Below are 27,560 nucleotides of genomic sequence, written 5' to 3'. Positions count from 1 at the left end.
TCTCCGATCACAGTGGAATACAAATAGAAGTCAATAACCATCAAGGACTTAGAAAATTCACAAACACCTGGAGGGTAAAAATTAGGGGGAGATGAAAACATTCCTGGATAATCAAAAGCTGAGGGACTTCATCACCAGTAGATCAGTCCTATAAGAAATGCTAAAAAAAAAACTGAACAGGCTGAAAGGAAGGGACACTAAACAATTGACTGAATGAAGACATAAAGATTTCCAGTAAAGATCACATGGTAAATATAAATACCAATACTACTGTATTTTTGATTTGTAACTCCACTATTTACTTCCTACAGGATCTAAAATACATAAACCGTAATGATAAATCAGTGGTTTTGGACACAATGTAAAATATGTAATTTTTGACAAGAACTACATAAAGGTAGGGGTATGGAGGAGTAGTTTATGTGCCCTATTGAAGTTAAGTTGGTATCAAAGAAAAACAAGATTGTTATAGACTCAAGAGGTTAAATTTAAGCCCCACTGTAAACACAAAGAAAGTATCAGAGAATATGACCACAGAGATGAAAAGTAGAGTATGGGTTATGAGAAGTAGGGGAAGGGGCAATGGGGAGTTAAGAAAGGATAGGGTTTCTGTATGGGGTGAAGGGAAATTTCTAGTAATGAATGGTGGGAAGGTGATAGCATTGCAACATACTAAATGTGATTAATCTCACTAATGGAATGCTAGGGAGGGGTTGGAATGGGAAGATTTAGGCTGTATATATGTTTCCACAAGTGGAAAAAAAAAAAAAAATGACAGTCTAAATAGACAATGACAGTTAAATGCCAAGGATGATCCTGGATGGGATCTGAGGATGAAGGAGAGGAGGCTCAAAGGGACACAGTTGAAACATAAGAAAGAAAAAAAAAAGGAAATATAGAATGTAAGCTTTGTATCAATGTTAAATTTCTTGAACTTCTTAGCTGCACTTAATAGGAATACATAAAAGAATGTTCTTGTTCATAGGAAATGTACATGTGAATTATATTGCTTGTTTAAAGATGTGTGCAGCCTGCGCTCATATATTCAGAAGACAGAGCAATAGATGATGAATGATAGACAGGGAGGGAGGGAGGGAAAGAAATAAATGGTGGTGTGACAGGATGTTAAAGTTGGTGGATCGGTGTATCCAGGGAGGGGGTTCGGGGTATGCTGGAGTTCTGTGTATGGGGTTTGTATTGTTTTTGCAACTGCTCCTGTAAGTTTGAATTTATTTCAAAATGAATTTAAAAAAAAAAAAAAAAAAGCCAAGGGAGGAGTGCTCAGAAACTATTAAAGGGATTGGAGTGTATTGGTGCTGAACAACAGTAACCAATATACCCCACTAATATTCACCAGCTTAAATAACTCTATTGGGGCATATTTTGTGTATCATATACATCACCCATTTCAAGTATACAATTAAATGATTTTTTAGTAAATTAATCAAGTTGTGTAACTATCACCATAAATCAGTTTTAGAACATTTTCACTTAGAACATTTTCTGGGGTACATAACAGCTTCAAACCAACACAATATCCTTACATAGTCATTTTTATTTCTGTAGGGTTAGTAATAACATCCCCGTTTCATTTCTGATTTTAGTTATTTGTGTCTGCTCTCTTTTTTTCTTTGTCAGTATAGCTAAAGGTTTGGTGATTTTATTGATCTTTTCAAGGAAACAACCCTTTGGTTTTATTGATTCCCTCTATTTTTTATTCTCTATTTCTTTTATTTCCACTCTAATGTTTGTTACTTCCTTCCTTCTGCTTGCTTTGTCATTGATTTGAAGCCTTTCTTCTTTTTTAATGTAAGCATTTAGAGCTAGAAATTTCCCTTCCATATAAATTTGATGATTGCTGTTTCCACTTCTGCAAAGAAGACTGTTGGAATTCTGATCAGGATTATGCTGATCTGTAAACTGCTTTGGGTAGAATTGATACCTTAACAATATTTAGTCTTCTATCTCATAAACATGAAATGTCCTCCCATTTATTTATGTCTTCTTTGATTTATTTTAGCAACATTTTGTAGTTTTATGGGTACAAGTGCTTTACATCCTTGGTTAGATTTATTCCTTGATATTTGATTCTTTTAGTTGCTATTGCAAATGGATATTTTCTTGAATTCTTCTTCAGATTGTTCATTACTAGTATATAGAAACACTGCTGATTTTTGCATATTGATCAGCACTGACTTTGCTGCATCCTACAAATTTTAGTATCTTGCATTTTCATATTCATTCACCTCAATATGTTTTCAGTTTTCCCCTGGTACTTCTTGTTTGGCCTATTGGTTGTTTAAGAGTACACTGCTGAATTGGAATAGCTAGCAGTAAATACCTGAAACTATCAAAATACAACCCAGAACCCATGAATCTTGAAGACGATTGCATAAAAATGTAGCTTATGAGGGGTGACAATGTGATTGGAAAAGTCATATGAACCACACTCCCCTATGTCTCGTTTATGGATGGATGATGTTCTAGTTTGCTAATGCTGCAGAATGCAAAACACCAGAGATGGATAGGCTTTTATAAAACGGGGGTTTATTTGGCTATACAGTTACAGTCTTAAGGCCATAAAGTGTCCAAGGTAACACATCAGTAATCAGGTACCTTCACTGGAGGATGGCAAATGGCGTCCGGGAAACCTCTGTTAGCTGGGAAGGCACGTGGCTGGCGTCTGCTCCAAAGTTCTGGTTTCAAAATGGCTTTCTCCCAGGACATTCCTCTCTAGCAAGCTTGCTCCTCTTCAAAACGTCACTCACAGCTGCACTTAGTTCCATCTCTTTAAGTCAGCTCATTTATACGGCTCCACTGATCAAGTCCCACACTGAATGGGTGGGGCCACACCTCCATGGGAGTATCCCACCAGAGTCACCACCCACAGCTGGGTGGGGCACATCTCCATGCAAACAACCTAATCCAAAGTTCCAACTTAATCCCCACTATTATGTCTGCCCCACAAGATTGCATCAAAGAATATGGCTTTTTCTGGGGGATATAATACATTCAAACCGGCACAGATAAGTAGAAAAATGGGGGAAGAAAAAAAAAAAAAAAGGCGCCCAGTGTTATTTTTTACTTTGGTTGTTCTTTTTCTCTTTATTTTTTATTCTTATTATTTTTGTGTGTGGTAATAAAAATGTCAAAAATTAATTTTGGTGATGAATGCACAACTATATAATGGTACTATAAACAATTGAACGTATGCTTTGTTTTGTATGACTGCATGTTATGTGAATATATCTCAATAAAATGAATAAAAAAAGATACTAACATTGAGTATTAGTAATAGAAACAACTGTCATTCAAATTTCTTTACTATTTTGAAAATCCTGTTCTCTGACTTTGCTATCACTTCTAGCTACTACTCTTAAAGAATTTATCCTCCCAATCACCAAAACCCAAACTCTTTTTGGCCCCTTAAAACATTTAATTTAAAACTCCTTCAAGCCTATCTATAAGCATTCACCACTTTACTCAAATACCATTTTTCCCATCAATTATCTACCATCTTTAACCATTACATCCAAGGGCCTTTTCTGATTTCGCATCTTCCTTGTACTCTTGCCTTGAAAAGATCACTTTACGAAATGTGGAACAAAACTGTTCAGTGATAAGCAGAAGATTTCACCCAGAACAGGCCAATTAACTTGCTCAATGTCGTAAGACTTCTTCATACAATAGCATTAGACAAGGTAACTTCTCCAGGTTCTGCAACTCAGACTCAAGTCTGCTGGGTTAACTGGACACAAGGAAGTTGAATCCTTCTATGAAAGTTCACTGTGACTGATGTAGAAATCTCAACAAAAGTTACCTGTTTAAAACAAAAAAATAACTGCCAGCATATATCTCTATGTACCTTATTCTCCTCTGCAGACTTGCTTAGTGGGAAGCCCAACTGTAATCATAAGGTTTTTTAAGGAAGAATGCCAACTATCAGTTTAAAAGGAATGATAAGGGGGAGAGGGGAATCACAATTTTACAACCACCAGGGTAATAAATGATTCAGCCAAGAATCATCAGTGGGTACTAAATAAAGAGTATCAGTGGATAGATACTAAAACCACTGGGTACTTATTAATTACTTCAACAAAGTTCAAATTTATGCACATCAATAGGACAACTGACATCATGTGTCAGTTACCTTTAGTAATGTTTCAGCTGTATTCAGAAGAATGAATGGGAGTCTGTCACACAATTAAGGTAAGTAGAAGAGTATCCCAGAAGAAGAAACAGTAAATGAAGAGACATAAAATAGCACAGCAAATTTAGGGAAGAAGCAATATAGTACTGATGCAGCATAAAAATTGTAGAGCAGGGTAAGATGGCTTTTTAAGTCATATTCAGTGAGCTTTTATCTTTTTGTCTATATCTGTAGATCTCAACCCACTGGGTAATGAAATCAACTTAGTAGTTTCCAATCAGCATTTTTTAATGAAATAAAAAAGGAGAGAATAAAATAGACTAGTAAAAGAGTGCATTATAGGTAGTATGGTTAAGTATTGTTTCATGAAACTTTTTTATATATGTTTGCTTACATTTACATGGGTGTGCTGGATCATAGATGTAAAATCCTTTTCCTCTGGTGACTCATAATCAAAATTAGGTTTGAAAGCCACTACCCCTTAAACAATGAGACTCATCCAAAGGTTTCAAGGAGTATGGTATGTCTTTACAAGATCATGCTGGCAGTAATATAAAGCAGTTTTCAGAATGCAAGGAGTCTCAAATTCAATTTAGTTGCTCTCCAATAGTACACTTCTAAAAGTAGACTAGAAAAGAGCAAAACAGAAAATATCAGAGTACATCAAAATTAGTAATTTAAAAGGGTATTTTTCCTGAAACTTTGGCTTCACTGTTTTGAATTTACATATACACATGCAATGTGCTGCAACACAATGTACAAGAAGTTTCTTATTTTTTGCTTGGGTTGAAGTAAAAAAATTAGGACCTATAGTCACTTAAATGAGATAATGTTTGAAATAACTTCTACACAATTAAGTACTCAGAAATGCTAAGGTAGCTAAAAATGATTTAGTTTTTTAAAATGTTTCTCTTGCTAGAAGATAAAAACCCATGAAAAAGAACTATTGCTGCTTCCTTTTTAAATTTAATGAGATACTTATTTATTTGAATATCCATAAGCGAATGCATTAAAAAGGTATCAAAGTTCATTTCTTTATTGCCTGAGATAATCTTTCAAAATGCATGAATATGTATGCATCTAAACATATTCAAATATCTATAAACATAAATTGAATTATTTAAAATAAACTTTAAATGCTTGAAGAGGGGCTAATGTAGTGGTATTCCTCCTCAAAGAACTTTATTCTCCTACTGAAAGAAGTTTTCTGAGGTGATAAGATAAAAAATAACAGACTGAGATGGAATGTATCATGGTGGTTACCAGTATAAAGCTGGGGTCAAAAGTTTGGGTTTGAATATTTTGGGAGCTCTGTGATTTGGAAAACTTAGTGAAAACCCTCTACACCTCAGTTTCCTCATATATAAAAGTGTTAGCTATCATTATACTTGAGAGGATAAGCATATATATATATATATATATATAAAATATACCAAAAACTAACAGTTATCTTTAATAGCAGTAGGATTAAAAGAGTAATGCTTTTCTTTGTACCTTCCAATCAAAATCTTCTAGGAACATATATCTTACTTAGGGAAAAAGGAGATTAAAAAAAAAAAAAAGGCTATATAAAAGCCAAAATTCTGAAAATACAATTAAAACATGCACGCACACACACGCCATTATCAAGAACCAGAAAATCACAACTTGAATGAGAAAAAGACAGTCAACAGAAGCCACCATCAATATGAATCAGATGTTATAATACCTGACAAGGATTTTAAAGAAACCATCACAGAACTGCTTCAACAAGCAATTAAAAAATGAAACAAATTATAAAACAGAAAATCTCAGCAAAGAAACAGAAGCTATAAAGAGAGTGAGAGAGAAATTATAAGACTGAAAACGTCAATAACCAAAATAAAAAACCTACTGGACAGGCTCAATATTAGAGTAGAGATGACAAAGGATAAGAGAAAAACAGTGAATTTGAAGACTGACTGATAGAACTTATCACCCAATCTGAATAACAGAGATAAAATAAAATGAAAAGAAATGAACAAAGTCTCAAGAACCAGTGAGACAATAACAATAAGATGCAACTCAGTATCTGCAGAGTCCCATAAAGAGAAGAGAGAGTGAAGTTGGAAGAGTATTCAAAAAATAATAAAAATAATGGCAGAAAAATTACAAATTTAAGAAAAGCCATAAACCTACAGAATCAAGAAGTGACTGAACCCCCACAGGATAAACCCACAGAAATTAGGCCTTGATATATTATCATTAAACTTCTAGAAACAAAAACAAAGAAAAAGTATTGATAGCAGACACAGAGAAAGGACACATTACTTACAGGGAACACCAATTCAAATGACAAATTTCACACCTGAAACCACAAAGGTCAGAAGGAGGTGGCACAAAATTTTTCAAGTGCAGAAAGAAAAGAACTGTTGACTGTGGATTCTATACCTGGTGAAACTATCTTTCAGGAGTGAAGAGAAAATAAAAGCATTCACAGACATAGAAAAACTAAAAAAAGAAAAAAAATTGTTACTAGCAGACCTATCCTTAAAGAACAGCAAAGGAAGTGCTTCAAACTGAAAGGAAATGATAAAGGAAGGAATCCTGGACCATCAGGAAGAAAGGACAATGGTAAAAACAAAAACTGGGAAATTGGTGTAAATACAATAGACTACCTCTGTATTCAAGAGGTTTCAAAATCACAGTTGATGGCTGCAACAAAATTATAACAACATCTGATGGTATTTGCAAACTGGAGAGGGTAAAGGGAACTAAATGAAAGCAGGATTTCCACAATTTACTCAAATGGGTAAAACACTGATACCAAAAGACTGTGGTAAGTTACACATGTATATGTTAATACCCTGTGCTAACATTAAGAAAACTCTACAAAGTGATATATTCAAAAATGCTACAAATAAATAAGGATGAAATACTAACAAATGTTAAACTAAAAGTTGTAGGAAGGCTGGAAAAGAGAGTGAAATGAGGAACAGAGAGATCAAACATAAAACAAAAAAATAAAAAGGCAGACTTATGCCCTAACATATTACTGTAAGTTAAAGACTTAAATACATGAGTTAAAAGGCAAAGACTGGCAGCATGGATTCAGGAGGGAAAAAAATGACACAACTACATGCTGTCTATAATATTCACTTAAAATACAATATGTGGAAAATAGAAAGATGGAAAAATGTCATGCAATTTTTTTTTTCCCCAAAATGCAGGAGTGGCAATATTAACATTAAGTAACATAGACTTAAGAGCAAACACAATTGCTGCAGACACAAAAAGTACATCAAATAATGGCAGAAGGATCAATCCACCAGGAATACATAACAATCTTAAATGTGTTCACAACAAACAATAGAGACTCAAAATACATGAAGCAAAAACTGATAGAGCTAAAAGAAGAAAGTGACAAATCTACAATTATAATTAGGAACATCAAGCCACCTCCCCCACCACACCCCCAAGAAACTCACAGAAGCACTAAACAGAAAATTAGTTAAGATATAAAAGTTCTGAACAACATAACCAACTAGCAGAATCCAACAGAACACTCCACCAATCAAAAGAAGAATACACATATTTTCTGAGCACCATGGAAAATTCACTCAGACAGACAATACCCAAGGCCACAAAACAAAATTCAACAAATTTAAAAGAACAGAAATCAATAGAGTATGTTCTCTGACCATAATGGCCTTTATTTAGAAATCAGAAACAAAAAGAGAACTGGTAAAGTCTCTAACACTAGGAAGCTGAACAACACACTTAAAAATAATCCATGGGTCAAAAAGGAAGTCCCAAAATATCAAAAGTATCAACAGATGTAAGAGGAGAGATGACAGCAAAATGGCAGAGTAAGAAGCTCCAAACACATCTTCCCCCCACCCAAAACACAGAATAACAAGCAAAAACTGACACAACCAACTTTCCCACAAATTTGGAACAGTCGAAGGTATACAGCAATTAATGGGAGACAAGAAAAAGGTACTCTAATAACGATAGGAATGCTACATGGTGATTTACTTGCTCTGGGCCCAAACCCTTCTACCAGATTCAATACCTCTATGAGACAGCACCCCACATTTCAAGTGCAGGTCCCCAGTATCTGATTATAGAAGGAACTGTACACACCTAATACACAAATTTAGTGCTTTTGTATGTCCGTTCTAACCCCTCTGGAGGCTCCCTGAAAGAGAGACTTAAGGAGCTCACCAATTTTTTCTAATCTGGAATTCACTGGGGTCAGAGAAGCAGTATGGAGAAGTGACAAGGAAATGAGCAAACAGCAGGAGCCTGGGGCAAAAATGCACTCAGGTTAAGACATACAGTACTGTAACTAAGCGTGAAGTTTTTTTTTTTTTTTCCATGTTGGGGAGTTAATATTAGGATACTTAGGAGCATTTGTGCATAGTGGGAAACTGAAAGATATTGTATATTCGAAGGGCAAGACAAATGCTCAAAGGACTGAGAAAGCCTTTTCAACTTGGGCTGATCAATTGACTAAGTATTAAAGAACAGCCCCAATCCAGAGCCAATTTACACTTAAGCCTTCAAAAATCAAATAAATAACCAGAGATAACACATCAAAATTTTCAAATGTACCGACTTCAACAAAAAGCCACAGGCATACAAGAAACAAGAAGAGAAAGCCCATTCAAAGGAACAAAAATAAAGTGACAGAAACTATACCTAAAGCAGCAAAGCATTGGAATTACTAATCATTATGTTAATTCAACACTCCTAAATAAGTTCAATGAGCTAAAGGAAAGAACTAAAGGAAATGTGAAAGACTATACATGAACAAAAGGAACATTTAATAAAAACATCGAGATTTTAAAAAGGAACCATACAGAAATTCTGGAATTGAAAGGTACAACAACCAAAATAAAAATTCACTAGAGCAGTTCAAAAGCAGATTTAAACAACCAGGGCAATCAGTATATTTGAAAATAGGATACTGAAATTATTCAATTTGAAGAGAAAAAAGACAAAGAATGAATAAAAAAATGAACAGAGCCTAATGGAACCAGTGGGATATAATGAAGTGGACCATATGTGAGAGACAGAGTAGAAGACAAAGAGAAGGAGCAGAACAGATGTTTGAAGAAATAATTACCAAAAACTTCCTAGATTTCGCTTGACTATACATATGCAAAAAGTTCACAGAACTCCAAACAGGATAAACTCAAAGAGAATCCACCAAAATGCATGATGGTCAAATGGACCAAGGCCAAAAACAAAGAGACAATTCTAAGAGCAACAAGAGAAGCAACTTGCTACATACAAGAGATCCTCAATAAGACTAAGGGCTGATTTCAAGTCAGAAACCATGAAGACTAAAAGCAGTGGGATGATATATCTAAATTGCTGAAAGAAGAAAACTGCCAACCTGGAATTCTATATCCAGTAAAACCACCCTTCGAAACAGAAAAGACATTAAAAGACAAACAAAAGCTATAGGAAATTGTTACTACTAAATCTATCCTACAAGAAATGCTAAAGCATGTACTTCAAATGAAAGGAAAGGACAACAGACAGGAAATTACATGGATAAATATAAATGCCAGTATTACTGTATTCCTGATTTGTGACTCTACCTTTTATTACTTAAATGGTCTAAAATTCAAATTCATAAACAATAATCATAAATCTACATTAGTGGCCAAAGTGTAAAGACATAATTTGTGACAAGGAAAACAACTGGAAAGGATAGAAGAATACAGGAAAAGAGATTGTGTATGCTACTTAAGTTGGAATCAACTCAAACTAGATGGTTACAGACTTAGCAAATCCTATAGTATCCACAAAGGGAAAAAATATACACACACACACACACAGGGAGGGGGAGAGAGAGAGAGAGAGAGACAGAAAGAAATGGTAAACAAATCAAATATTTCACTACAGATAATCAACTAAATACAAAAGGCAGCAATGGAGGACATGAGGGGTGAAAGAGATGTAAGACTTAGAAAAAACAAATGGTAAAAAGGCTTAAGTAAATGCTACCTTTTCAGTAAGTACTTTGGAGAGTTAAATCCATTTACATTCAATCAAAAGGTAGACACTGGCAAAATGAATTAAAATGCATGACCCAACTATATGCTGTTTACAAGAGATTCACCTTAGGTCCAAAGGCACAAATAGGTTGAAAATAAGAGGATGGGAAAAAAGTACATTGCAAGCAAAAGATAACCAAAGGAGAGATGGGGTAGGGCTATATGAATATCAAACAAAATAAGTTTAAGTAAAAAATTGTTACAAGAGACAAAGGACACTATATGTTGATAAATTGGTCAATGTAGCAAGAAGATACATAACATTTATAAACATGTATGCACCTAACAACAAAGCCCCAAAATACATGAAGCAAACACTGACATAACTGAAAGGGGAAACAGACAGTTCAACATTACTTGGGGTTTCAATATACTACTTTAAATAAAGAAGAGAACATCAAGACAGATGCTCAATAAGGAAAGAGAGGACTTGAACACAATCAACCAAGTAGAACAAACATGTGGAATACTCTACCAAACAACAGCAGAAAACAGATTCTTCTCAAGTGCACATGCATCATTCTCCAGAATAGACTATATGTTGGGCCACAAACAAGTCTCAATACACGTATAACAATTTAAATCATGCAAAGCATCTTTTCTAACCACAATGGAATGAAGTTAGAAATCAACAACCAAAGGAAAACCAGAAAATTCAAAAATATATGGAAATTAAATAAACACTCTTATACAACCAATGGGTCAAATAAGAAGTCACAAGGGAAATCAGAAAATTCTTAAAGCCAAACGAAAATGAAAGCAAAACATATGAAAACTTTTGGGATGTAGCAAAGAATGCGTATTTATAGCTGCAAATGCTTACACTAAAAAAAAGAAAAATCCCAAATCAATAACTTAACACCCTATCTTGAAAAATACTCAAAGAAGAATTAATACCAATCCTTCTCAAACTCATTCAAAAAATTGAAGAGAAAGGAACACTTCCTAACTTAATCTATGAGGCCAGCAATATCCTGATACCAAAGCTAGATAAAGGCATCACAAGAAAAGAAAACTTCAGAACAACTTCCCTTATGAATATAGATGCAAAAACCATAGTCTAAATAATAGCAAATTGAATCCAACAGCATATTAAAAGGATTATAGACAATAACCAAGCAGAATTTATTCCAGGATTGCAAGTGTGGTTAAACATAAGAAAATCGATCAAGGTGAATGACCACATTAATAGAATGAAAGGGAAAAAAACCCATGATCATTGGAATTAACATCGAAAAGGCATTTAATAAAATCCTTCCAAGATAAAAAACACTCTAAAAACAAGAATAAAAGGGAACTTCTTCAACATGATAAGGGACATTAAGGAAAGACCCAAAGATAACATTAAATCCAATGGTGAAAGATAGGGCTGAGCTTTCCCCCTAAGATCAAGAACAAGACAAGGATGCCTGCCTTCCCCATTGCTATTCAACATTGCTCTGCCAGAGCAATTAGAAAATGAAAGGAAATAAAGGCATACAAGTTGCAAAGAAAGAAGTAAAATTATTTTACTATTTGCAATGACATGATTCTTTATATGCAAAATGCAGAAGAACCCAAAACGAAGCTATTAGAGCTAATAAATGAATGCAACAAAGTTGAGGGGAAAATGCAACAGGGAAAAACCAGTTGTTTCTTCTTATACCAGAAATGAGGACTCTGAAGTAAAAATTAAGAAAACAATTCTATTTAAATAGGAACTAAAAGGATGAATACCTAAGAATAAATTTAAACAAGGAGGTGAAAGACTTGACACTGAAAACCAGAAAACACTGGTGGAAATAAAAAAAACACTTCAGTAAATGATAAGACAGCTCATGTTCATGGACAGGAAAATTTAATATTATTAAGATGTCAATACTACAGATGTCATCTACAGATTCAATACAATACCTACCAAAATTTCAGGAGTCTTTTTTTGCAAAAATGGAAAAGCCAATCCTAAAATTGAAGTCTCAGACTTCCTGATTTTAACTTACTACAAAGCTACAATGATCAAAACAAGTGTCATGCTGGCATAAGAACAGACATATAGACCAATGGAATAAAAATGAGAGTCATGGAATGAATCCACACATCTATGGCCAATTGCTTTTTTCATAAGAGTGTTAAGCAAATTAAATGGGGGAAAGTACAGTCTCTTCAACAAATGGTTTTCAGAAAATTAGTATCTGCCTGCAAAAGAATGAAGTTGGACCCATACCTCACACCATATTAAAAAATTAACTCATTTTGGAACAGGGACTTTTAAAACATAAAAGCTAAAACCATAAAACTCTTAGAAAAAAACACAGAGAAAAACCTTCATGATCTTGTATTTGTCAATGGGTTCCTACAGATTTGATAACAAATGCACAAACAACAAAAGAAAAATACAAAAACTGGACTTCATCAAAATTAAAAAGTATTGTGCACCAAAGGACATTAAGAAAGTGAAAAGACAACCTACAAAATGGGAGAAAATAGATGAAAATTATATATCTAAGGGTTTACTATCCAAAATATATAAAGAACTGCTAGAACTCAACAACAAGAACACAAAACAATTCAATTTTTAAAATGTGCAAAGGACTTGAATCAATGTTTCTCCAAAGAACATACACAAATGGGCAACAACCACATGAAATGATGCTCAACATAATGAGTCATTAGGGAAATGCAAATCAAAACCAGAATGATATACTGCTTCACACCCAGTAGGATAGTGTCCCGGTTTGAAATTATTACATACCACAGAAAACACCATATTCATTTAATCCATCCCTGTGGAGGCAGACCTATTGTGGGTGGGACCTTTTGATTAGGTTGTTTCAATTGAGATGTGACCCAGCCCATTCAAGGTGAGTCTTAATCCTTTACTGGAGTTCTTTATAAGAGGATAAAAGGCTTTTTGGAGAGAACTTAGAGAGAGAGAAACACCCTGGAGATGCTAAGAGAGAACCCACAGATGCTCAGAGAGAAAGATACTGGAATCAGAAGCTGAAAGCAATGAAACCCAGGAGTGAAGGACCACCAGACACTGGCCACGTGCCTTGCTATCTGACAGTGGAACCTAGAAACAAGGACAAGCAGACACAGCCATGTATCTTGCTATCTGACACGGAACCCTGGATGCCAGCAGTCTTTCTTCAGAGAAGGTATCCCTTTGTTGATGCCTTAATTTGGACATTTCCACGGCCTTAGAATTATAACTTGTAATTTAATAAATCCCCATTGTTAAAAGCCGACCCATTTCTGGTATATTGCATTCCGGCAGCTTTAGCAAACCGAAATAGATGATTATTAGGAAACAAAACAAAACAAAAAAAACAGAAAATAACAAGTGTTGTCAAGGATGCAATGAAATTAGAATCCTTATACATTTTTGGTGGGAAGGGAAAATAGTACAGGGAAAACAGCTGGCAGTTCCTCCAAAAGTTAAACAGGGAATACCATATAACTTGGCAATTCCACTTCTAGGAATATATTCAAAAGAAATGAAAGCAGGAATTTGGCCATGATTTTGTTTGTTTGTTTGTTTTTTTGGTTAATACTTTTAATTACATGACTGTAACTACACAATTTCCACTATTTGATATTTTGTATAAAACCAGTTAGAATACACAGGATTTTCAAATGAGTCGTGTATCAAACTATATAGATATGCAGTACAGGCCACTATGAAGCTTTATCTTAAAAATACCATCAGGAAAATAAACACTTATTTGACCAGTTCTCTCAACTTTAAAAAAAATATGGTTAGAAATATACTTTTTAATTTAAAAAATCAAGACAATGATTGATTAAATACTGATTAATCAGTTACATTTTAAAACTTTTAATAATCTGTACATGAGTGCAGGTTAGATAAAAGCCTGCAAATTATTAATATAAAACTGTAGTACTATAATCAGATGAATATGACTGCTGACAGATAATTCTACTGGGTAATTAAGGAGGTACTTTGTACATCAATGTTCATGGCAGCATTATTCACAATAGCCAAAAGGTAGAAACAACCCAAGTGCCCATCAACAGATGATGTGTGGTATATTCACTCAAAAGAATACTATTTAGCCAGAAAAGGGAAAGAAGTTCTGATACATGCTACAACATGAATGAACTTTGAAGGCATTATGCTGAGTGAAATAAGCCAGACACACAGGACAAATAGTGTATGACTCCACTATATTATATATCTAGAATGTAATTAATACTACTGAAATGCACACTTAAAAATTGTTAAAATGGAAATTTTGTGTTATATGTTACAATAACAAAAAATGAGTATCATTATTAGAACAATTAAAAAAAACAAAATGTGGGATATAGCCAAACCAGTTAAGAGGAAAATGTATAGCATTAAAATGCTTATATTAGAAAACAGGAGAGATCTAAAATCAATAATTACAGGTTCCTACCTCAAGAAGCTAAAAAAATAAAAGTAAACTCAGAGCAGTTAGGAGGAAAATAACAAAAGAGCAGAAATAAATGAAATTGAAAACAGAACAATAGAGAACATCAAAGAAACAAAAAGCTGGTTCTTCAAAAAAAAAATTTCAATAAAACTGAAAAACCTCTACACAGACTTACAAAGAAAAAGAAGGCACAAATCACCAATATCAGGAATAAAACAGGAATAAAACAGGAAGCATCACTGCATATCCTGTAGCCATTAACAGAATAATAAGGGAATACTACAAACAGGCTTATCCTCATAAATTCAATGATTTAGAAGAAATGAACCAATTTCTCACCATATACTACTAAAACTCAACAAAGATAAAACAGATAATTATAGTTTTATAACCATTAAAAAATGAATTCATAATTTAAAAGCTCCAAAACTGAAATTCCTTGCCCAGCTGATTTCACTGGACAATTCTACTAATCATTTAAAGAAGAATTCATACCAATACTTCATAAATTTTTCAAGAAAATAAAAGAAAAGAGACACTTCCCACCTCATACTATGAGGCCAGTGTTATCCATATACAAAAATCAGATTAGGACAACAAAAGAAAAGAAAACTATAACCATTAACTTAGACACAAAAACCTCAACATAATATTAGCAATCTGAATTCAGCAATATTTAAAAACAATCATACACGATGAACAAGTGGGATTTATTCTAGATATGCAAGATTCGTTCAACATTTGAAAATCAATGTAATGAACCATTTCAACAGGCTAAAGAAAAAAAAAATCACGTCATATGAATTGACACGGAAAAAGCATTTGATAAAATCCAATACCCATTCATGATAATAAATTGCACAAAACAAGAAAGAGAAGTGACCTACTCCAACTTGATGAAGAACATCTATTGGAAAAAATAAAAAAAAAAAACCTACAGTTTACATCATATTTAATGAAGAAAATATTGAATGCTTTCCACTCAAGATCAGGAACAAGTCAATGATGACTTTCACATCACATACTTTTAACACAGTATGGGAAGTTCTAGCCAATGCAGTAAGGGAAGAAAATTGGGAGGGGGTGGGATATATATACAGATTGAGAAGAAATAAAATGGCCCCTATATACATGGATAGGATTGCTTATTTTTTTAATGTAATTTTATTGCGATATAACCACATAACATAGACTCAAAGTGTACAGTTGTTCAAAGTATCATCATATAGTTGAACTTTTTTATCACCAGACTTCGAACATTTTTGTTACTCCAAAAAGTAAAACTGAAATTAAAATAAAAAGAACATCCAAAACATCCCATTCCCCTCCTTCCATTGTTCATTTACTTTTTTTAATAGAGTTACATTCACACACCCTACAGTCATCCAGAGTACAATCAATTATTCACAGCACCATCACAGCATCACAGCACCATCACAGCATTCATCACCAGAATCAATTTTTGAACCTTTCCCTTACTCCAAAATAAAATAAAAACCAAAAGAGAAAACCTAAATCTTTCCATTCCCTTCATCCCACCCTATTCTTCTTCTAATTTTTGTCCCCATTTTTCCACTCATATGTCCCTACACTGGATAAAGGGAGTGCGAGCCACAAGGTTTCACAGTCACACAGTCACACTATGCTATCTACATAGATATACAGTTGTCTTCAAGAATCAAGGTCACTGGGTTGCAGTTTGACAGCTTCAGGTATTTCCCTCTAGCCATGTGCTAAAAGGTGGTATCTATATACCACATAAGGATACCCTCCAGAGTGACCTCTCAACTCCATTTGACATCTCTCAGCCACTGGAACCTTATTTTGTTTCATCTCTCTTCCCCCTTTTGGTCAAGAACATCCTTTCAATCCCACAGTGCTGGGTCCAGGCTCATCTCCAGGAGTCATTTCCGTGTTGTCAAGGGGATTTTCAACCCTGGGTGTCACGTCCCACATAGGAGGAAGGGTAGTGAGTTCATCTGGCGAGAGGGCTTAGAGAGAGAGGGGGCCACATCTGAGCAACTAAGAGGCTCTCAGCGGGGGGAGGGGGACTCCTAGGCACAATTATAAGTGGGCTTAGCCTCTTCCTTGCAGCAACAAGCCTCACAAGGGAAAGCCCCCAGATCGAGGGCTGGACCCACTAAATTGGCAGTCCTCAGTGTTTGCGGGGAAATCAGCAATAGACCAGGTGGGGAAGTCAACACTTCCGCATTTCTCCCCAGTTCCTCAGGGGATCCTGCAAATACACTTATACTCTCTGCCCATATCACTCTGGGATGTATATGATTGCTTATGTTTAAAAAAAAAAAAAAAAAAAAAAAGCCAAGGAATTTACCAAAAAACCCACTCCTAGAATTAAAAAATGAGTCTAGCAAGGTCGTAGGGTCCAAGATCAACACAGAAAACTCACATCATTTCTATCTACTAACAATGAATATGTGTAATCTGTAAATTAAATAACAATACTATTTCAAATCACCTCAAAGGAAAAAAAAATAGGTATAAATCTAGCAAAACACATACAGGATCTACATACTGAAAATGACAAAATGCTAATTAAAGAAATAAAGAAGACCTAAATAAATGGAGACACATATTGCATCAATTTAGTAAAGTTGTCAATTCTCCCAAAATTGATCTATAAGTTCAATGCAATTCCTATGAAAATTCCAACAAAGTTCTCGTAGTCAACAATAAGCTTATTCTAAAATTTGGATGTAAAGGCGTAAGCCCTAGAATAGCTGAAACTGCGTTGGAAAAAAATAAAGTGGGAGAAATCACAGTACCTGATATTAAGACCTACTACATAGTTACAATATAGACAGCGTAGTACTAGCAGATGTAGACTCATAGATCAATGGAACAGAATAGAGGAGAACCCAGAAGGAGACTCACACCAATATTCCCAACTGATTTTTATACAAAAACAACAATGGAAGAAGGATACTTTCCTTTTCAAAAATGATGCTGTCCACAATTATACTTGAACACTGAGAAAAACCTTGAGGTTAAGCTTTTAATTTGTTCATTACAGGAGAGAAAAAAAATCCTTTCCATTGCCACAAATCTGCTTATGCCTTGTGATTGCTTCTAGAAAAAGATAATCCTATTTGAAGAAATACTGAATTTCTAAAACAGTATTCAGTTGCATTTGACCTGAAGCTATTCAGAATTTGTTATTGTTAGTCTAAGAGTTAGCCATAGGTGACACACATTTATTTGCAAGTGTATAAAATGCATCTTCCTCATCTTTTGATAATATCTGTAATTTAAATAAATCAATATCAATGAGAAAAAAATGGTGCTGGAAAAATAGTAACAAATATTTTTAACTTAGCACCAAATATTTTTAACTTAGCACCAAACTGAAGTGAACTGCATGTCATTTCAAAATAATACACTTATCAATCAAAGTCCTATATCTATTCAAACATGAGCCATAGCCAACATCCATTCTCACTATTTTTGGTTTAAAATTAAAATAATGATAGTCAAAACCAACATCTATTGTGGGAATATATGAACCATATAATGAAAGATAACTTCATGTTGGATCTACAGGAAGACCTTGTAAGTATTTGCCCTTTCTCCCACCCCATGCCCCCTCAATCACTTCTATTCTAGTACTATCTCGAATTACATGTAAATGAATAATATATGTGGTACATGTGGTAGACTTGTTACTTTCACATGCCTCCAACAAATCTTGCCTTCCAGTATTCATACCCTTGTATAGTTCCTTCCCATACAAACTTTGGACTTGACAATGTGACTAGCTTTGGCCACTGGGATATTAAAACCCTGATGAACACAGAGGCACACTGGGCCTTTCCTCTTGTAACACTCCCTCTTGGAACCCAGGCACCATGTTGTGAAGAACCCAAGCTATGTTGAGGCTACCTGGGGGAAAAGAGATGCCTAGCTATCCACCAGCTGTTCCAGTCATCCCGACTGAGGTGCCAGGCTTGTGAGTTAAGAAGCTAGCTTTGATGTTACAACCAACAAATGATATCTACAGCAGACCCCATTGAGCCCAACCCAAATTGCAGAATCATGAGCAAATTAATGACAGTGGTTATTTTAGTAACTAAGTTTTGGAGTGCTTTATTATGCAGCAGCAGATAACACCTATTACAAACAATACATGTAAAGCATTTGAAACATTTTCTGTCACATAGTAAGCAACAAAGAAATGTCAGCAGTAAAAGCCATTATTGTTAATAATTATTATCTTTTCCCCCAAAGGTACCATGTGGGTATTCTTCACGCAAGAATTCATTTGAGTAATTTCTCTGATTTCCATAACGACCAATGAAAAGAGCAGGGTACCAGAAAGGGATGCTCTCCATTTTCCCTTTCTTCTTCCTAATTTATGCTGCCCCTCTTTTTCTTTTTGTCCATGTCAATAATGTTTGTCTGACTTCCCCAGAGCGGCTAATCACTGATCCAGACCAATTTTAGCCTTTTGCTGTGCTCTGTACCTCAGTGACTTCAGGCCCCTCTTCAACCTTATTCCAGGTCACAGGTAAGGGCCAAAAATTTTTACTCATTTAACTCAATTCTTCTTGACATGACAGAGTCATTAGGCAAAGGGCATAGGAACCAATGACCTCATGTTCAAAAAATAAGTTAAACAGGAGGGAAAAATACAAGATACTCTTCCTCAAAGACTTCACTTATCTTAATGAGATAAATTTCTCATTCTTTACCCCTCATGACCCTTTGCTCAGACTTCACTCAAGACATTTATTTTAATTCAGCCTATCTATGATTTACTTAACTTCATACTAGATCAAAAACTTCCTGGAAGCAGAACTCATTGAGAAAAGGGGTATCTTACTCATTGTCATATCACGTGAAGCACACTCTACTACTCACGTAAACACTGTAAAAACATCTGGGTTCCTGTCAGCAATTACTCTATCCATAACTAATCTTTGCAATTCTCACCTCCATTTTTATTAAGAAACAATGACTCACTCAAAATTATACTGCAGTCAGTGACAAAGTTAACGGATTCTACATGTCCTAACATTAACCTTCAGCAATTGTTTGACTTAATTTAGACTGGTTTTATTTTTGCAAAGACTATAAGATGATTCGTAAGGAAAAGAAAGGTACTATTGACATGTCTATACATTTCTTACTTTTTTTTCCTTCAAGTTTCAGGCTTGAAAACCCTGCATATTATATTAGGTTCAGGGTAAGATCTAGTCCAGGTACCAGGCAAGCAATATCAGAAGCAAAGCAGGCCTGGTGCAGATTGCAGCAAAGTAGAGCGCTCAGAACCAATCTTAAACGGGAGAACACTACACAGCTCTAGCAGACTACTGTCATGTAGAAATGTCCACCAGGTATAGCCATATGCTGTGATCTTTAAAGAGATGCTAGAAATCCAGACTTCTTACATGTGAAATCATTCTATTTTTAAATGGTGGGCAACTATTAAATGTTCCAAATACGGTGAGAGCTAGCAATAGGATCTGTGCATTTGTTCACTGTAACTACAGTGCTAAGCCCAAGAGCTACCTGCTTACTGCAGCCTCACTGTTAAAAATCTTTCTATATTGTTGAAGGTGGATTGGGAGAACAATACTCCTGTACCACCATCTCACCCCTATGGAAGAAGGAAAGAAATAATGAAGACCATGGAAAGCAGCTCTGTAAAATTACAGGAAGTGTCAGTGACAAACCCCTTTAATTTAACCTTTTCTCTGTAAGGAAAATGAAATTGATTAGTTTTAGATACAGAACTTTTCATAGCAGGAAAAAAGATGAGAATTCTTTTTCTTTGAAAATTTTTTTCTCAAAACTTGGTAAAAGGAAAATTTTCAATTAAATCTAACAGTTAAAATTCCACAAACTTATCCAGCCCCAAACTAATGAAAATGCTCAGTAATAAACATGAAACTAACAATTCACAGCACACAACAGAAAATCAAAGTACAAAATACTAATAATGTTAATACAGCTGCACTGGTCTATCCACATACTGTCACTTGACTCTCTTGTGACTAACAGCACAAAACCAGTTGAATACTAAGTTGAACTCTGTGACCAGGGAACCTTCATCTAACAAACCACTTGTGAACTCAAACCTGAACCTCCTTAATACCATGCTGACAATAACTAATGTGATCAGTCAGTATTAATCAAATATTAATCTAGTGCAAAAACATTTCTTCAGTACTTTTACAAAATATCTGACATTATTTAACTAAGTTAAGACTTTTGTCTCTCCAGTTTATAGAAAACACCTGAATGGCAACTCTGAACTTGCTTAACCTATTCCTGGAAGACTTTATAAAGTTAAAATAAAATTTAATAGAAGTAAACATGGTAAACATGCCTTTGGAGCTCAAAACACTCTCTAAAACAGCTATTAATAACGGAGTTCGCAATACCAAAAGAATTAATAGGCAATTTACTGATTAAATTATACTACTGTTATTTTGGGGGGTTATTTACTGAACAGTTATATGTCCCAAGCACTGTGCTGGATACTTTCAGGGTTCTCATTAAATCTTCAAAATGACCATATGGGGGAGGTACCATTATTATCCCCATTCTACAAATGGGGAAACTGACCTTTCCAAGATCACACAGCTAGTAAGTGGTAGAGTGAGGATTCCAACCCAAATCTTGTCTAACTTCCGAATTTGCACGCTTAACCACTATACTGTATTGCCTCCAGTGACTCTGAGTTGATATCTAAGATAAAGAAAAAAGGAAATTTGTACTTCTCAGTGGCAAATTTTAAAAACATACTTAGAAAAGGGATACTTTTTAGAACATGAAAAATTCTCACAGTCATACAAATATTTTTATTTCCAAACACATATAAGGATAGAAATCTCACATAACGGACTTCTCAAAAACATGTTTCATGTTTATTATTAAATACTTTTATGTTTATTAAAAATTTAGAACTACAATATTGTAAATATGCCTAATTCAATTCAGTTGTGAAATGGCATAAGACTACATTCTTCAGATTATTTCAGTATGAAAAGTTGCACTTCGTTTACTGTAAGTACAGTGCTTAAATATTGAACTGATTTTTTTCAATAAAGATTGAACGTTTGCAAGTAGTGCTGTAAAATTGGAAATCTTAACACCAACAGACAAGTCTGCAATACATAGACAGGATTAATAAATTAGAATAAAATGACAAAAAAATGAACTTTAAATTAAATAATATAAAGGGAATACAACATCCCTATACTATAGCTAGCTTTACTTTCCACCTTAAACATCGAAAGATGTAACCTTAAGTTAAAATATGGATTAGTATTACAGAATCTTTTCCTAATTAGTTTTTTAAGTCCTTTCTAAATCCTCTAAAGCTTACCCAAAGCACTTTCAACTTGCCAGGGTGACTATCAACAGCTGAATCAAATCTTTTTTCCTCAGATACCAAGTTTGTTGAAATTCTAAGTGTCAATTAAGACTGATGTCCAGACATCAACCTTAATAGGATCTATAAAACAAGTTTTGCCTGTTACCACTTCCCATCTCAACATTTTTCTCTCATCAAGGTCCATTTTTATACATACATACTAAGTTCATTTATGAAAAGAACAAGTAAGGGGAGGCACTAACATTTTAAAAAGTCATTTGTCCTATATACTCTGCAGTAGACTGTCAAACAAAATTAATTTTCAAATACAATATTGTACGGGCCACCAACAAAGTGTTAAAGGGAAGCACCATTAATTTTCTTTTGCTTCAATAATGCACTTAATCAACTATTTAATGAGTTACAAATATTAATAAATACCAATTCTACAGAACAAGTTACAGACATTGTTGCAGTGTGGACCCTTAACCACACCTGCAATTCACAGAAATTCTTTCCTGCTTCTCTCTGACCCAAGTTTTCGTAAATGGTTCAAAGACTTTTCTTTATCACTATGCTTTAAACAGACAAAAGTTGGACTTTGCAAGTGTAACAAAAACATGCATTCGGACCCATGCATTTTTCAAATGATGTTAATCCAATGCTCGCTTAAATACTTGTATTCAAAGATTCTCACTAATCATCCAGCTTCAGCAGAGAACACACATGCAGGTTAATATAGGCAATGATTGCCTTGGTAGCTGCAAGCTCAGCTGAATCCCAGTACACCACCTGAATCTGGAAGGGGCAGAACCATATCCTGTTCTCACTGGATACACATTTTCCCATGCTTCCCATCTTAAAAACTTTACATCTTCCCAGAGGAGCAATAAATATACGAAGACGCCAGGGAGCGTGCCTGTAGGGAAGATGAGTGATCCAATTAAATCCCCGCACATGGAACGTGAAGCTTCAAAACTTTTTTTCAAAACAAATCACAGCTGAAAGAACAAGGTACGTTTCCCCTGCATTCCCACTTCTTTCCTACATCCAGCTTCCCTTGTTCCGGAGCAGCAGTTTTGACTTACTGGTTAGTTGGAGGAGCAGTCAGCGGGATGGCCACTTCTTCCTCCTCAAATTCTGGTCCATCCAGAGAGTCACCTTCGTCCACTGTTCCCAGGCCCGCACCCAAAGGGGGGAACTGAGGAGGGGGCGGCAGAGGGGGGAATCCGCCTCCTGGCCCGAGGGTCTCGGCAGGCAACGAGGTGGTCCCCTTGGTGAGAGCCATCTCCCCACCAGGTCCAGCAGCAGCAGCACCAGCCACGCCAGCAACAGCACCTCCCCCTGTCAGTCCGGCTCCCCCCAGTACTCCCGCCACAGAACCGACTCCTAGGAACCCTGACCCCAAAGGGACTCCGCCACCCAGATTCCCGGCCACTCCGGCCTCGACCTGCCCAGGATAGGGCACTGCTGCTACAGGCAAGGCCGCGGGTATCTTCACCCGACACACTGCCGGATAAGCACTGGAGCTCGCAGCCGTGCCGCCTCCTCCTGCCCCAGCGGTCACCGGACCGCCCTCCTCACTCCCGGCCTCTGCCGCCATCATGTTGAAGCCCGCTCTACTCTGCCCTACCCTGCCCGCCCGGGAGCCCTGGGGGCCACCAGGCCCGGGCTCCGAGTCGCCCCACCCAGGCGCTTCCCCTCTTCAGCTCCCCAGGCGGAGGAAACAACAACAAAAGGAGGGAGCTCGCCGCCAAGCCCCCTCCTCAGGCCACAGCCCAGGCTCCAGAGCTGCCCGGTTACGGGAAGCGAAGTGGGCAAAAAATCCAACGCCTGCACAAATGCCGCCCAAACCCTCACCTTACACACCCACACTCACGCACACACACATGCACAGAAGCGAAAAACTTCCTGACTGCACTAAAGAGGAAGGGAAGCACAGGAAAGCGGCTGGGGCGGCTGCCGCTTCTTGAGCCACCAACGCCGCCGCCGCCGCCGCCACCGCCTCTTCACCACCCCAGTTCCGGCCTCCCCCACCGCAGCCACCGCCGGTGCCGCTGCCGGGGCTGGGGCCGCTGCAGCCGCTTCATCCTCCACCGGGTTGGAGATGGGAGGGGTATGGAGAGGAGGAGAAAGGGGGGCGGGGTGGTGGGGAAATCGGCTAAACTGCTCACAACCTACAGCTAGCTTTTAGCTAAACCCGAGAGAGAGAAAGGAAGGCGGAGCAACGTAGGAGGGGCGGAGGGAGGAAGGAAGGGCGGGGTCGGAGGGAGGCGAGGCCAGCTTCTACGCAAGCGCGATCCCGGCGCGAGAGGCGGGGCCCTTGGTCTGGAGGAAGGAAAAGTAGAATAGGGAGGAGAGGAAGCGGCGGGAGCGTGCGGCGCGCGCTCTTCCTCACTGTCTTCTGGTCCCCGCGCGTGGCTGCCCGGCGCCTTCTCCTGTCATTGTCCCCGGCGGCGCGCCAGCCTCCCAGGATTTTGTTTAATGGGCGGGTGGCCTGTCTGTGCGGGACCTCGTGCCAGCCCGGACGGCGGCGCGAAGCCAAGCCGGTGCCGCCCCTGGGATCCGAGGAGGCCAGGGGAGGGTCCCTGAGCACGCGGCGGATGAACGCCGTGAAAACCCGAGAGAGGAGAGGGACAAGTCGGCGGTAGAGAGGAATGAATGGGGAAAGACAAAGGAAGATGCGGAGGAGTCAGTTTCTTCTTGACGGGTAGAAAAAACAGCCTTAGCCCGCGGAACCGAGACCAAACAGTGGAGGGGCCGGGTGGCTGCTGCGAAGGCCGAGGCAGTACTGTTCATATTTTCTTCCTCTTTGTTGAATGATATAAATAAAAATATGAGTATTACAAACTAAAAAAAAGAAAAGAAAAATTCTGTAATTCAAGAGAAATCGAAACAGAGGAGTGACCAGGCAAGGAGGGGGGGGAATTTTGCCAGAAATATCAGTTGTGAAGTCAGATATCTTTCTACCACTGTTGCATATGTTTTGTTTTCTTAACCGACCATTTCACACAGACGCACAAATTTATCTGTGCCATTGCAAGTCTGTTAGGCACTAAAGAGGGGTTGTGGAAAAGGAGAGGTAGCACAGCCAATATTAATCAATGGGCTTTTGCCCTTGTTCTGCGTGCGGAAGACTGCAAGGCATGCTCTTCCGTACCTCTGTGAACCTTCAAGAAGGCAGATGTCAAGCAGGTCCCAAAGTGCAAGTTATATTTATTTATAACTTCAAAAGTTTTGTTTTGTGTACCGAAATATATATAAATTATTATATGCTTTCATATATGGAGATAATTTGCTCTTTGGGATTCATGTATTTTTCTTGTCTTTTAAATTCTCCCAGGAGGGAATCCACATTGAATGCCATTGAATATTGGCCTTTGAGATTGATATTTTCTCTGCTAAGGATGATCAGACCAATAAAGGAGTACATGGGGTTGCATATTGTAATAGAAGCCAGAGAAAAAGGGAAAAGGCTAGAGAATTGACAAGGTGCACTGAAGACTTTGCTTTAGAATTTGCATAGCCCTGTTTACCAAGTCATTGATAAGCAAACTATTGATTAAACAGTAGTCCTGAGTCATTATGCTTAGCTCTTAGCCAGTGTACCACCTGGGAGAGTGAAGATGGACTAGTCACCAGAGCTGTAGTTCTCAAGGAGTGGCGTCAGACCAGTAATCTCCAAAGGAACTTAGAAATGCAAATTCTTGATCCCCACCCTAGACCCTCTGAATCAGAAACTATGGTTGATAAGACCCAGGAATCTGTTTTAAGGAGCCCTCCAAGCGATTGCACACTTAAGTTTAAGAACCACTGCACTAGAGTATGCTAATCATGAATGAGGTATGCAATACCTAAAAAGGTTCTGAAAGAAAGAAGAGGTGAGGAAGGAGATGCAGTGCCATTCATTAGAGGGTAGGTAAGAGATATGGGCATTGGGTTGCTAAGCTATTCTATAAAGGAGGTTAGGAACAAAGAAGATCAGCATGAAATTGTTCCATAATGCTTAGGGAATAATGAAGTACTACTTCTGGTGACCTTCCTGAAAATAGTTTTCTTTTTATTTAGACTACGAGCCTAAGAGTTAGAAAGAGACCGTGGAAGTATGTACTTTACCTAAGTCCTAATTTATGAATCCCTGGCAAGTTTTCATGTAACCTTTACCTGAAGAGCTATAGTGTTTTAGCATCCCTCTCCAACACTTTCTCTTGATTAAAGTGACCATAAACCATCTGTATTCTGCCTGAGAGACCAGGTCAGGCTCCCTACTCTAATTTGTAGAATTGCCTCCTGCTTTTTGAAAATTCTTTAGCCTATATTTAATGTGTTCTAACACCAATTATATTCTGACTTATACTGTTTTCTAATTATTTTTTATGTGTACATATCTACAAAATTATGCTGCAAATATAACCAGTGCTCTATCTTACTGCCTACCAGTATTAGGCAGCCCCACCACACTGCTCTGAAAAGATCTCAATTCATATAACAAATACTGGATTATTAGATCAGCTCACATCTTTGGAAATCAATTTCTCAACTACTAGGAGGGATTTTCTAAGTGTCTTTGTAAATCACCCTGGAACTGATACCTTACCTAGTTCCCATTTAGCCTTATAGTTGACACTGTCCTTTTCATCCCACACGTTTTTGATGAGGTATTTTCAAAATATTTTATATATTCCTATTATTAGACAGATTTAGGCCTTGGTCTCTCTATTGCTTATGTACTTCCTTTATCTCAAATGAGTCTTCTATCTTTAATGACTTCTAATTTTTTTCTGAAAGAGTTTGATGTTCCTGCCTCCTTTATCTTTGTCAGTTACCTTTTTTCTTTTTCTCCTTACCTTCTCCTGCCTTTCTCTGATTCATACTCTCATACTGTCTTTTTTCCTTGTATCTCCCTTTTCTTTCATTCCAAACCCCTGAACTTTGTTGACACAGATATACTTCTTAGATTTTCATGAGTCAAAAACTGAAGAAAAAAAAAATTTTAATGCTATGAAGTATCTGTTGGAAGAAAAGCATTGCAGGGATTCTGCAGGAATTGGTATTAGGTGTGGTCTTATATAACATCAGTTAACAAAGTGGAGTAAACAGCTGGTTAAGTAAATTCACAGATAGTATTAAACAAGAGGTACTAAAAAACAGAACAATATACAAAACAATAGAGAGGGAAAATTCAAAATAGCTTTTAACTTTAATAAAATAATCTGTAATATCTGCAATTTTGGAAAAACTTACTCCAGATGTTAAAACATGGTATTTAATAAAGAATAAATAATTTAAAATGCTGGACAAAAACTTGTGACTGAAAAGACATTGAAAATTTAATTGTAAAAAATGAAGCTGGCAACATGACCACAGACATAGGGGACTGGTGGTTTGATGGGTTGAGCCCTCTACCATAGGTTTTACCCTTGGGAAGACGGTTGCTGCAAAGGAGAGGCTAGGCCTCCCTATAATTGTGCCTAAGAGCCTCCTCCCGAATGCCTCTTTGTTGCTCCGATGTGGCCCTCTCTCTCTAGCTAAGCCAACTTGAAAGGTGAAATCACTGCCCTCCCCCCTACATGGGATCAGACACCCAGGGGAGTGAATCTCCCTGGCAACGTGGAATATGACTCCCGGGGAGGGATGTAAACTTG

The 27,560-nt window shown here is 36.8% G+C and overlaps 1 protein-coding gene across 1 annotated transcript in view; it reads right to left on the bottom strand.

The window, feature by feature from the left end:
- The window catches only part of RASA1 (RAS p21 protein activator 1), a 144,589-nt gene extending 120,488 nt beyond the window's left edge, over positions 1–24,101 (bottom strand). Inside the window, exon 1 of the mRNA XM_037801676.1 lies at positions 23,004–24,101. Within this exon, the coding sequence (XP_037657604.1) occupies positions 23,004–23,521 (518 nt within the window). The 5' untranslated portion in view covers positions 23,522–24,101. The remainder of the gene's footprint in view (positions 1–23,003) is intronic.
- Positions 24,102–27,560: the final 3,459 nt, after the last annotated feature.

This window comes from Choloepus didactylus, chromosome 13, assembly GCF_015220235.1.
Source record: "Choloepus didactylus isolate mChoDid1 chromosome 13, mChoDid1.pri, whole genome shotgun sequence".
NCBI lineage: Eukaryota > Metazoa > Chordata > Mammalia > Pilosa > Megalonychidae > Choloepus > Choloepus didactylus.
Note: the sequence above shows the minus strand (reverse complement) of the source record. Positions and strands in the feature narration are given on the sequence as shown.